The sequence below is a fragment of the Triturus cristatus genome, chromosome 11, assembly GCF_964204655.1.
Source record: "Triturus cristatus chromosome 11, aTriCri1.1, whole genome shotgun sequence".
Lineage (NCBI taxonomy): Eukaryota > Metazoa > Chordata > Amphibia > Caudata > Salamandridae > Triturus > Triturus cristatus.
Window position 1 is genome coordinate 163573523 of NC_140594.1, and position 13188 is coordinate 163586710.

Here is a 13188-nt window from a genome sequence, read left to right on the forward strand (position 1 = left end):
GTTCCTTACCGGCCAAAGAGTAGCATATCTTGATGCACAAGACAATCCATCTGGAAAGGGTGCGCTTGTGCACTGCTCTGCCTTTCCTGCAGCCAACAAAGCCCATGAAGAGCTGGTCGTCCACTCGAAAGTCCTTTGTCCTTTCAAGGTAGAAGCTCACCGCCCTCTTTTGGTCCAGACGGTGAAGCCGCTCCTCCTCCTTGGTAGGGTGAGGGGGAGGATAGAAGGTAGGAAGGGTAATGGATTGCCGCAGATGGAAAGGAGTTACCACCTTTGGCAGCAAAGCAGCCCTGGTCCTGAGTACCATTCTTTCAGCATGAATGGTGAAGAACGGGGGTTTTGAACTCAGAGCTTGTAGCTCACTTATCCTCTTTGCCGAGGTAATCGCAATGAGAAAAACCGTTTTGAAAGACAACAGTCTCAAGGGACAATTGTGTAAGGGCTCGAAGGGAGAACCCATCAGATAAGTTAAGACAAGATTTAAGTCCCATTGAGGCACAATAAAAGGAGTAGGAGGAAACTTGTTTGTAAGGCCTTTCAGAAATCGTAAAACAATAGGAGATTTGAACAATGACGGCTGATCCGGCAAGCAAAGGAATGCCGACAAGGCAGAAAGATATCCCTTTACAGTGGCTACAGCAAAACCTTGCTGAGCAAGAGAAAGGGCAAACTGAAGAATGTCAGATAAACGAGCCCTCAAAGGATCAATAGATTTCTCCCCACACCAGAGCACAAATTTAGACCACCTATAGGAATAGATAGACTTGGTGGAATGACGTCTGGCAGACAAAATTACATCTACCACATCTGGCGGGAGAGAAAAGGAATTCAGGTTGCCCCATTCAATCTCCAGGCATGAAGGTGCAGGCTCTGGAGGTGGGGGTGTAGAACCTGCCCCTCCATCTGAGAGAGGAGATCTGCCCTGAGAGGGAGACGGAGCGGAGGGAACGAGGAGAGGTGGAGAAGATCTGTATACCACACCCTTCTTGGCCAATCCGGGGCGATCAATATGACTTTGGCCCGGTCTTGGCGAATCTTCCTCAGAACCCGAGGAATCAAGGGTATGGGAGGAAACGGGTAAAGGAGTTGTGAGCCCCAACTCAACTGAAAAGCGTCCAACGCTCCCTGCGTCGGAAACTGGAGACTGCAGAATGACGGGCAGTGAGCGTTCTCGTGAGTGGCAAACAGGTCCACTCGAGGAGTTCCCCACATCTGAAAGATGCGCTGAACTACCTCTGGATAAAGCCTCCACTCGTGGTTGGCGGAAAATTGTCGACTGAGACTGTCTGCACACACGTTCAGAACTCCAGTCAGGTGATTTGCCATCAGACAAATCTGATGATCCTGAACCCAGGACCAGAGACGTAGAGCCTCTTTGCAGAAACAAAGCGACCCCACTCCTCCCTGCTTGTTGACATACCACATTGCGGTAGGGTTGTCCGTCAGGACTTGAACCGACTGACCGCGAAGGGAAGGGAGGAAGGCCTTGAGCGCCAAACGTATCGCCCATAATTCCAGAAGGTTGATGTGAAGCAACCTTTCCTCTGGAGACCAAAGACCCTTGATCTCCAGATCCCCCAGATGCGCACCCCACCCTAAAGTGGATGCATCTGTTATCACTGTGGCCACCGATGGAGGTAGATGGAAGGGCTTTCCTTGAGACAGATTGCCCTCCATGCTCCACCAAGACAGATCTGCTGCAGCTTCTCTGGAGATCCTCACAGACTCCCTGAGATCTCCTTTGTGCTGATACCACTGCCTGCGGAGGCACCACTGTAGCGCCCTCATGTGCCAGCATGCATGGTTGACCAACAGAATGCAGGACCGAGCAGGCGAAGGACCGGAACAACCGCTCCAGTGTAAAACAAGGGAATAATTTCCTGTATGTCGAGAATCCTTTGTGGAGGTGGGAATGCCCGACACACAGTAGTGTCCAGTACCGCCCCTATGAACAGGTTGCGCTGAGAGGGCACCAGGTGAGATTTGGGCACGTTTATCAAAAAACCCAATTTGTACAACAGCTGAGTTGTAACCTGCAGATGATGAAGCACCTTCTCTGGCGACTCCGCTTTGATCAGCCAGTCATCCAGATAGGTGAAAACTGAAATCCCGACCTTCTGAGATGGGCTGCCACTACTGCCATCACCTTCGTGAAGACTCGAGGTGCAGTAGTAAGACCAAACGGAAGGACCGCAAACTGATAATGTTGCGACCCTACCGTAAACCGGAGATACTTCCTGTGCGACTTCAGGATGGGGATGTGAAAATACGCATCCTGCAAATCGATTGACACCATCCAGTCCTCCTGATGCAGCACTTGAAGAACCTGCGCAAGGGTGAGCATCTTGAACTTCTCTTGCTTCAGAAAAAGATTCAAGATCCTGAGTTCCAATATTGGACGCAATCTGCCGTCCTTTTTCGGAATCAGGAAATACCAGGAGTAGCATCCCTGACCCCTTTCCCGCTATGGAACCACCTCTATCGCACCTTTTTTTTAGTAATGTCAGGACTTTCTCCTGCAGGAGAAGAAGGTGGTCCTCTGAGCAAGCACCTTGGCAAGGAGGGTAGTTTGGAGGGATTTCCCGAAAGGGAAGGGCGTACCCATTTTCTACAAGATCTAGAACCCAAAGATCTGTAGTAACCGATTCCCAACCTTGTAGAAAATGGGTAAGCCGCCCCCCCACAGGACCAGCATGATCCAGAATGGTGGATCTAGGGCTGCTTTGCAGTGGTGGGAGGGGCTGAGGAGGAGGAAGAGGATGAGGAGGAGAGCGGACGACCTCGAGTGCGACCTCTGATTCTACCTCTGTAGCTCTTATACAGAGTGTTTTGCTGCTGTTGCTGCTGCTGCTGGGGCTATCTGTAAGAACGAAAGGTTGACCTTCCGAAGCCCCTGTATCTCTTGAACGAACCCCTTGGCTGAGTTTGAAGGCCCAAAGATTTAGCCGTGGCCTTACTCTCCTTATATCTTTCAAGCGCAGCATCCGCTTCTTGCCAAAAAGTCCAGAGCCATCAAAAGGCAAGTCCAGGAGCGTTGACTGCACATCAGGGGAGAACTCTGAAGACTTGAGCCACGCACTCCTCGTGGCAACAGAAGAACCCATGATTCTTGCTACCGAGTCAGCTGTATCCAAACCGCTTTGGATTACCTGACATGCAGCCGCTTGGGTATCCGACAGGACCTCATTAAAGTTCATGCTATCCTCTTCTGACAGCTTTGGGGCCAATTGCTTTGCTGAATCCATAAGAGCATGGATATAATGGCCCAAAAGACAGGTGGCATTCGTCGATTTTAAGGCCATACTGGCAGAAGAGAAGACCTTCTTGGCCGACTGGTCCAATTTCTTTGCATCCCTGTCACTCGGAACTTGGGGAAAAGCACCTGTTGATTTTCTGGAACAGGCAGCCTGAACCACCAGACTCTATGGAGATGGATGAGATGTTAAAAAGTCTGGGTCCCCTGGAGCCGTCCTATACCTCCTAGCAATAACTTTAGAAACTGCAGGAGCAGAGAAGGGCTTACGCCATACCTCCATTACTGCTTCTATAATGGCGTCGTTAAAAGGGAGCAAAGGCTCCGATGCAGTAGAAGGAGAGTGCAGAACCTCTGTTAGGATGTTAGGCTTAAACTCTGCAGATTGCAACTGCAGATCTAGAAGTTCAGCCGCCTTTTTAATAACAGCGTGGTATGGAGCCACATCCTTTGAAGGAGCATCAGCAGGAGGAGTAATCTCCCATTCCGGCGATAAATTCAGGCCACTAGCCTCCTTCAATTCATCAAACACATCGTCCGACTCCATCAGCTCACCTTCTTCTACTTCTTCCATCAGGTACCTCTGTTCCTCCAGTACCCTTTGGGCCTCCCTCCTAGACCTGATCCTCACAGCAAGAGTCGGCAGCGCCGTGATCGAATCCGACGGCACCGGAGCCAGCGTCGAGCGCGGATCCAAAGGAACAGCCGGCGTCGAACGAGGTCGAGTAGGCGCCGGTGAAGAAGGAAGCGGCGTTGATGTTCTCAGCGCCGGTGGATGCCAAGACGGCAACGCCGGGAAAAATGGCATGAAGGGAGCCTGAGGATAAGCTTGGGGAACTCCCAAACTGAAGGCCATAGGACTCATAGGACCCGAAGGTGCACCAGAGGGGTACAAGGCTCTGGAGAAGACCCCATACATAGCATTAAGATAATGCGTAGGATCCTGACCTGGGCCTGGAAACGATGGATAAGGCTCAGGCTCAGGCATCACCGGACTCGGGCCGACCGGCGACGACGGTGGAATCAGCGGAGCCGAAGGCTCACCCGGAGCTGGATGCTCCTCAATCGGAACCGGAGACGAAGCCGAGGCTTAAAACCAGACTTCTTCGTCGACATTTTCAGCTGAAGACAAGAAGAGAGAGAGAAACCAGCAGAAAACAAAGTATCAAATACAGCTACAGAGAGAGTCCCGATGGCGCGGAAAAAAGGGAACTGACGTCATCACGCCGACGAGGTCTTCTTATGGAGTCGGTGACGTCAGCGGAGTCGCGTGCGGAGCCGTGTCTCTGTAACGTCGTCTTTGACCTCATCGGCGTGGACTGCTACAAAAGTTTATGAATGTTGCTGGCGCAGGGGATATTCACAGGGTGAGGAATCCACTGGCAGATGCATCCATCAGAATGATGCTTTGGTAGCAGATGTACTAGCTAATGCTTCCCGAACGTCTTCTAAAAAGGGTGTAACACTAGGAAATGTGTAGCAGACTGATTCATATTTGTGGAGCAACTGCGCAAACGAGACACCTGAGGCAGGTCATCTGGTCTAAACTTAACATAAATTAAACAAATAGCAAATCTCAATTTGGTTCCCAGCCTATAGCACTCTACCACATGGCTGCCAGTAGTAGACTTTAAAATTGCTCCAGTAATCTGTTCACTAAACCTAGCATTCTTTTCGAGCATTGATTATGGGCTAGTCCAAAGCCTTGGCAGTCCTATGAAAGATGAAAGATGAAAGAGCTCCAACTTGCTTGACGCACGGTGATTCCCTGCACCTCGTTTACTCAAGAGTACCTGATGAAAACTAAAAAGTGACAGGTGGATTGCTGGAATTAAATATAGCCACTGGTACTTACTATGGGCCACAATCCAGTCCATCATTATTATGCCAACCAAGCAACACAAGTGTTGAAATATCGCGCACTCCCTTATAATCTCTAATGTGTATTGAGTTTACTCGAGTAGCGGCGTGCTGCTAGAGGAGCGACCCCTGAACCAAGGTCGAAGAAATAACGAGAGTTGCACTGTCCCTTCTAGGGTGGTGTCCCTCTATGCGCACAGCATTGTGGGGTAACGAAGTTACCAAAATTCGTTTTAGTTAAACCAAAGTTCATTTATTCATGGTTGAAAAGTTGAAATTCATTATTCCATGTGACAAATTATGGCATGTTGAGTCAACAAAGGTACTGATGGATATCCTCTATGCATTTCGGGTAAAAACCCTTCGTCAGGAGGAATCCTGTAAACAGAAACAGGAGAAAAAGTTGCATATCCCCTCATCGGGTTTGTATTCCATTGAAATTACAGTGTTAAAAATGTAGAAAATGAGAAAAATATGTATCCCAGATATCAAGCTCCAAAAAAGTGCACAACGAAACAGTGTTAGAAAGAACTACGCAAAACGTATTGGAAATTACACCCGAGTGACCCGGTATTTTTCTGAAAATTTACCGCGTGTGACTCAAGTAGCAAAACAAATACAATGATAACAGCGTATTAGTTGACTACGTTAAAAGTTGTGAAAAACGTATACTAAAGTCAGGATTCACCTGACTTTAGTATACGTTTTTCACAACTTTTAACGTAGTCAACTAATACGCTGTTATCATTGTATTTGTTTTGCTACTTGAGTCACACGCGGTAAATTTTCAGAAAAATACCGGGTCACTCGGGTGTAATTTCCAATACGTTTTGCGTAGTTCTTTCTAACACTGTTTCGTTGTGCACTTTTTTGGAGCTTGATATCTGGGATACATATTTTTCTCATTTTCTACATTTTTAACACTGTAATTTCAATGGAATACAAACCCGATGAGGGGATATGCAACTTTTTCTCCTGTTTCTGTTTACAGGATTCCTCCTGACGAAGGGTTTTTACCCGAAATGCATAGAGGATATCCATCAGTACCTTTGTTGACTCAACATGCCATAATTTGTCACATGGAATAATGAATTTCAACTTTTCAACCATGAATAAATGAACTTTGGTTTAACTAAAACGAATTTTGGTAACTTCGTTACCCCACAATGCTGTGCGCATAGAGGGACACCACCCTAGAAGGGACAGTGCAACTCTCGCCAACCAAGCAACCTCAGACAGGAACCAGCCTTATGCAAATCAGCCTTGGTCAGCTCCAATAGGTACAATCCACCTCCAACTACAAGGCCAGGTGCCCTCCGAGAGTTATACAAGCAATGCCAGATTGGTTATGTCCTATTTTGACACAATCCAGTCCATTGTTTTTTGGTCAGAACAGTCATGGGATTACTTGTGTTCCTGCTTAGAGGGGACCTGGCCTGGCAGTTCAGGCTGGACTGTTCCTATGGGAGCAGGAACAAGGTTAATTTGTATTTGCCTGTATAAAGCAGAACCACGATTTATAGACCAACATTCTGCAGGTTAGTTGAAAAAAAAACAATTATGCAATTACAATCTACAAAAATCCAAAAGAGTGAAAACATTTTGTGAGAAAATGCATTTGATGATTTCCCAAAAATAAGTAAAAAAATGATAGCAATATGCAGATCTGAAAGTTAAAAAAAAACATAAAATACACAGAAAAAATCATTAAAAAAGAGACTGCTGGAAGCCTGAATTAAAATAATGAAAATCAGGAAGTAATTAAAATAAAGAGACAGTTTATAGGTGCGGTATCCATTTTTCTATTTCAACCACAACCCGAAAAACAGAAAGAATGGCTGGAGGACTACAAGAAAAGAGAAACGGGTATGAAAGTGGTAGGATGGCAGTTAAGGATGGAAAACGGATCCGAAATAATCTATCTGCAGGTGATGGGGTAACCTTAAGTTAAAAAACAAAAAACATTCTGGGCGTTTTAAAAAGATCGTGGATGAAAGAGATGGGGCACTAAGAATAACAGAGGCATTACAGAAGTGCTATTTTACGTGCTGTAATATGACCAGTAAAAGGGCAAACAGGGCATAGCCGTTCCTAATTGTACTCATTGTATATGGATATTCCCATCTTAGATGTTTGGGGGATAATTCTCAAAGGAGTGTACAAGTGTATAAAAAAATACTACAGGAGCGCTACTTTAAGTACATCAAAATGCCATTGTGAATAGCCTCCTGTGTCTTTAAATCAATTTTTTTTATACTTTGCAGCTAATCGCTAACTACGATGAATGCTGCTATGCAAATGAGATCTCTACCTTCCCCTATTTCAAGCTGTGGTGTGCTCACCTCTAAGAAAGTTGAAGCACACAAGTTACACTTCTGCTGATTGTGACTGCTGTACTCAGTGTTGAATTCAAAACTCACCTGACAGCGAACTGCTGGCCCTTGAGAGTACTATCCTGGGGATATTTGGTTTTCTGACTGGCAGAAGTAGGAAGACTCTTAGAGAAGGAAATGGAATGGACTGGCCCCAGGTTTAAATTGCCATACCAGTATACAATTTCAAGCTGATCATCAAAGAATTTGATGTGACCTTTTTCGTCGCCAGTTACAAAGTACCTAAAGGAAAAAACAAATGGTTACTACAACAAACTGCCTCCCAAATGTACTCGACTTCTTGAAATCCATATTCCTATTTACAAGACAATTCAGTCTGCAAGTCCCTTTTCGGGACCGGGCTCAACTTGACTTTTCAATCCATACACCACAAGTGCTCTTTTGTTCTCCCTCTTACTGTTTTCATCTCTAACTCAAAGTCTACACCCCATCACTGTTAACGGCAATTTATTACTTTTTGGAAACATAGTCATATTGCACAGATCCATATATCTTTATAATCCCTTAAAACCTTTTCTATTGAAATGTTGTTATAATTACAAGCTCCAAAACCCTAAAATCACAGAAGTTCAGCAGGTAGGTTGACTTCAAAACACAATCACCCTGCCAAATCACTTCTAATGTCAGAACAAATAACATCATTGATGATTTAAATTCAATTCTAAGGAGGATGTATTATTGTTAGATATCCTAGTAAAGAATATATATAGAAGATAGGCTGCTGCAATTAAACTAACTACCAATAGATATCCTCTTGGGCATAAATTGTAGCTGGAAGGTTGAGGTACCACTGTCAACATACATACATCTTTGCAATGGATAATTATAGAAGCAGAAATTTAAAACAGCAATTATTTGCCATTTAGATAATCTCAATGAAGTTAATGGTGATGTGATATGAAATGTTACAATTTACGCCCTTTATTGTGTCGTCTGTGTATGTGTATAGCAACAGATAGTGCAATAACACTAACTAGCAATGCATATTCTAATGGACATTTTTTTTTTTTTTTTTTTTTGAAAAACCTTTATTGACATTTCAATCATTAACAAGTATGGGCCTACAACCCCCCGGGGCCGGCCGCTAAGCAATCAGAACAATAAGAGCAAATGTAAACACAGGCGGCACCTCGGAGAGCAGGATCTTCATTCCAACATAGTCCGGCCAGTGAGCCGCGCAGGTAGGACACCAGGAGAAAAAGGGTTTTTCATTTTATAATGAAACAAGACAGTAGGATCAGGTGCCAAACAATTTCCCAACAGCGATAAGGGGCAAGAATAATCGACGTAAGCAATAAGCAGCAATCTATTGGATCAATGGCGCAGACACGGGAAATTCCGGATGAGGAAGAATATCAAAAACAGTTGCGCCTGCAGGCCCCGGTACCTAACGCCCAGAGAACACCCCGGAAACTGTGGCACACATGAAGAGGCGACGATTCACAACAAAGGAGGTGTACCGCGCTGATCCCAGAAAAGAAGAAACAAGAAGAAGCGGAGAAGAAAAAGGAGGCCATGGAAAAAGAGATAAAGACTAAAGAGTCCCCTCCCCCAACCCCCCACCCTGCACCTCTGCAAATGAGTATGGCCCCCCCCCCCAGCAGTGTGCCTGTCGCCCTGGAACTAGACCCGAAATATAGAAGAAACAGGGAAAAAGGAGTAAGAAAGAACCCCACCAGACGGGGGGGTGGAGAAAGTATAATAAACTGGAGGAGGGCCTTCAAAACATACCCCCGGCTTCTCCCTCCCGCACGGTGAAGTCTCCCCACAGCAAACAATAAGCAGCACCAAATCGACCATATCAAGAAAGGGGAATGGGGAGCATTATGCACCAACTATGCTAATAACCATGAGAGTACGCTACCATGAGTCCGCCCGTCCACTAGATGACCACCCCCGAAGGATCAGCCTCATCCTTGACCACTCTTTGCAATTCTGCCCATGCCTACCCCTCGACCCAGCACCATGTCCGATGTTCCAAGGTAAAGGAGTGTCCAAAAACAAACGGGAAGCGACGCACACAGGTGGGGTGGAAGTCTCTGAGTACCAACACAGTCCGCATCATGGAGGGACGTCTTTCCCAGTGCTGCCCCAGGATCTGCACTGCACACAAGGTCCAGGAAGGCTGAATCAGCCAAAGTAGACAAACGTTGCTGGAATTGTCCCTGGGTCGCCGGAGGCCGTGCACGGGACAAGGCCACCACCTTCCACTCAGGTCCAATACCTCCGGAACAGATCAGACCCTCAGTTAGCCGATCACACGGTAGCATACTGTCCGGAGTGTCCGGCTGTGCACTAATCGCAGGGGTGGCCGCAACATTATCCTCCTGTGTGCAGTGTGGGAAGCCCCTGTGTATCTGTGGACCAGCATGCCGCCACTGTCCCAACGCTGACGCCACACCATCGAGCTTACTCCCCAAGACCCCGGCGCCACGAGCCAAGGAGAAATGAAGGGCACCAAGGGCCTCTAGGAGGTCGCCGTATCCCAGCACAGCTCTCTGCGATCGCTCCGCCACACTCCCAAAAGTCACACACTCCCAATCCTGCTGCGACCCAGTGGACAGGATGGTAGGCTGCATAGCAACAAGATGGCCGCCGGGAAGGCCCGACTCGTATTGGGGCCGGGACCCAGGGACAAGCGCCTCGAGGTCCACGTCGCTGAAGACAGGGGTCCGGGGGCAGGCACAAATTCCGCCGTTGCGTGGTCACGGGCAACAGTCGTCCCCGCCACGGACCAGCTCCCGCGAAAAGCCGGGAGCAGCCCGCAAGGATCAGGGCGAGCTAGGGGCGGCGTCCGGGCAGCTCACCGTCAAAGGCAGGGGCAAGCACCGAAGAATCTGAGAATTGCACCCCCGGGCATGTCCTCGGTCCGCTACGCTTAGCAGTGGGAGCGACTACGGCAAAATGCAGGCCGAGGGCAGCACCGCTCCGGTGGACCGACTCCACCCAGTCCCCACAGGCCGCTGTTGTTAAGCTGCCACCCGGCCAAGGCGTCCACTCGAGGTCCCGGCTCCGGGGCTGCACGGGCCGCAAAGTTCAACTGCAGATTTCTCCGGCGGTACGGCAGCCAGAAACCTCGGAGGCACACAATCGGTTGCCACTCTCATTTACAAACACGATCTCATAGCGCAGACTGAGGATCTCGTGCAGGATATCCGTGCGGGATGCGGAGGTTCACGGAGCCGGGAGTCTACGCTGCCGTCCCGGTCGCCATCTTGGCTCCTCCTCATTCTAATGGACATTAATTGTAGGTGGAAGACTACAGTTCTGCTTTCAAGATACAGATGTCCTGTGAATGCATACATATAATAACAAAGCTGTATTTCCACTCTCAGCAAACATGCTAATGACCAAGGGTCCGATTCACAAAGGTAAACTGAGGCGAAAGTCTAACTTTACAATTTTCGATGTTCACTAAGGGCATTTATGAGAAGTAAAGTTAGACTTTTGTTTTCAGTTTACCTTTGTGAATTGGGCCCCAAAAGTCTACAATGTTAAAGATGTTATCAGTGATTTTATTGCTGATTTCAAGGGTGATATGACACCCTAACTCAAAAAGATAAACTAAAAATTGTATTTTTGCCTAGTGAGGTTCATAAACAGGTAGAGTGGTTTTGTAAACTATGAAATGATCGAAAATAATAAATGGTGACTTAGTCAGATTCAATTTCTCTTCAGTTTTCTAATATGTCAGATGTCAATAAATGTTAACATTTTTCTCCTTAGTTGGACCAAAAACTATATCTGCCCACATTTGGTGTAAATTGTTCAATTGCATGTTGCAGTTAAAATTATTTTGAGAATCTCATAACTGACTCCCGTTCGACCAATCTTCATGAAATTTGAAAGCATCAATCTTGATACATACAATTTTATTTTTTTTCACAAAAGTTTCATGCATGTTCATCAAGCGGGTAAAAGCTATTACATTAATATTAAAAACACTTCTCCTGGGGTTTAACCTGCTTAATCATAACGACAGAGTCGCTATCTATGACTCAGAAATATCTGTATTTGTCAATCTATCAAAAGATTCTCACTGAATTACGGTGGCTAATCTGGATTCAAACAGTATCCCTCAATGAGAGCCAAGGGATCTCTTACCATTCCCCTCCGTTCTCTCAAGCCAAATTTCACTCAAAAGGCCATCTCATCCTCAACCAGATCAATTGAATCTCCTGGAATGTGACAGGGATTAGAGCTAAATGACATAGCCCAGATTGGATTTTGTTTATAGAGGATTTTAATCTCCAGTGCTTAAAGCAGACCTGGGCAGTAGACCACTTCCATCTACAAAGCTATTTAACGCACAAGTTACTTACCTTCGGTAACGATATATCTGTAAGAGACATTAGTTAGTGATAGATTCCTTACCTTAGAATTACCCCTAGGCATCAGACTGGATCCGGAAAGTTTTTGTCAGCAGTACCCCTGCGTGTCGGAAGGTGGCGTCGTGCGGCTCTGCGTCCGTCGTTGGCGCGTGAGCGCCGGTATGACATCACGGCAGCTACTTAGACACCGCCCTCATGTGCTGATGTCAGTTCTGTACACGACTTTCCTCGCCAGGAACGCAGAGCCATGCAAGATACTGACCACTGGTGCATTGAAACTAGGGCCCTGAAAGGGATGACCTCAACCCTAGAAATCAGTTCGCAGAACGGGGAGGATGGGTGGGGCGGTAAGGAATCTATCACTAACTAATGTCTTTACAGATATATCGTTACCGAAGGTAAGTAACTTGTGCCTCTGAAAGAGACATGTTAGTGATAGATTCCTTACCTTAGAATGGATACCCCAGAAATCCAACCCCGGTGGTGGGTCTGCGTACCAAGATCACACCAGAAAGTCACAGAGAACAGAACGGCCAAAGAAGCTGTCTCTCCAGACTTGACTGTCAAGGCAATAATGCTTAGTAAAACACGTGGCTGCCTGACAGATGTCTTGCAGGGGGATACCACGTCCCAATGCGGTAGTAGCTGCTGTCCCCCTGGTGGAATGGGCACTCAGCCCCACCAGAGGCTCCTTTTTAGCCAGAGAATAACAGGCTTTTATACACAAGACGACCCAGCGGGAGATAGTTCTCTTGTGTACAGCCCGGCCTTTCTTGGTGCCTACGTAGCCAACAAAGAGCTGGTCATCCACTCGGAACTGTTGTGTGCGATTCAGGTAAAATGAGAGTGCACATTTTGGGTCCAGACGGTGGAGCCTCTCTTCCTCTCTGGAAGGGTGCGGAGGCAGAAAGAAAGAGGGCAAGGTGATAGATTGCCCGATATGAAAGGCAGTAACAACCTTTGGCAAAAAGGAAGGACGAGTGCGGAGCACAACGTTGTCCAGGTGAACAGATAGAAAAGGAGGTTTACAGGAAAGAGCCTGGAGCTCACTCACGCGCCTAGCAGAGGTGATGGCAACCAGGTAAGCAGTCTTCAAAGTCAATAAACGAAGAGGACAGTTGTGCAGCGCACATCAAATAGGTAAGAACGAAATTCAAATCCCACTGCGGCATCACAAAAGGAATAGGATGGAAAAGGTGAGTAATGCCTTTGAGAAACCTATTTACAACAGGGTACTTGAAAAGAGAGAGCTGATCAGGGAGCCTGAGAAAGGCTGAAATTGCAGAAAGGTAGCCCTTAATAGTGCCCAGACCAGAGCCATGCCGGGCCAAAGAAAGAAGGAACAAAAGGA

At 46.9% G+C, this 13188-nt stretch overlaps 1 protein-coding gene across 1 annotated transcript in view; it reads right to left on the reverse strand.

The window, feature by feature from the left end:
- Nucleotides 1–13188, reverse strand: part of CFAP251 (cilia and flagella associated protein 251) — a 670115-nt gene that overhangs the window by 371402 nt on the left and 285525 nt on the right. Inside the window, exon 11 of the mRNA XM_085633872.1 lies at nt 7534–7728. Within this exon, the coding sequence (XP_085489998.1) occupies nt 7534–7728 (195 nt within the window). The remainder of the gene's footprint in view (nt 1–7533; nt 7729–13188) is intronic.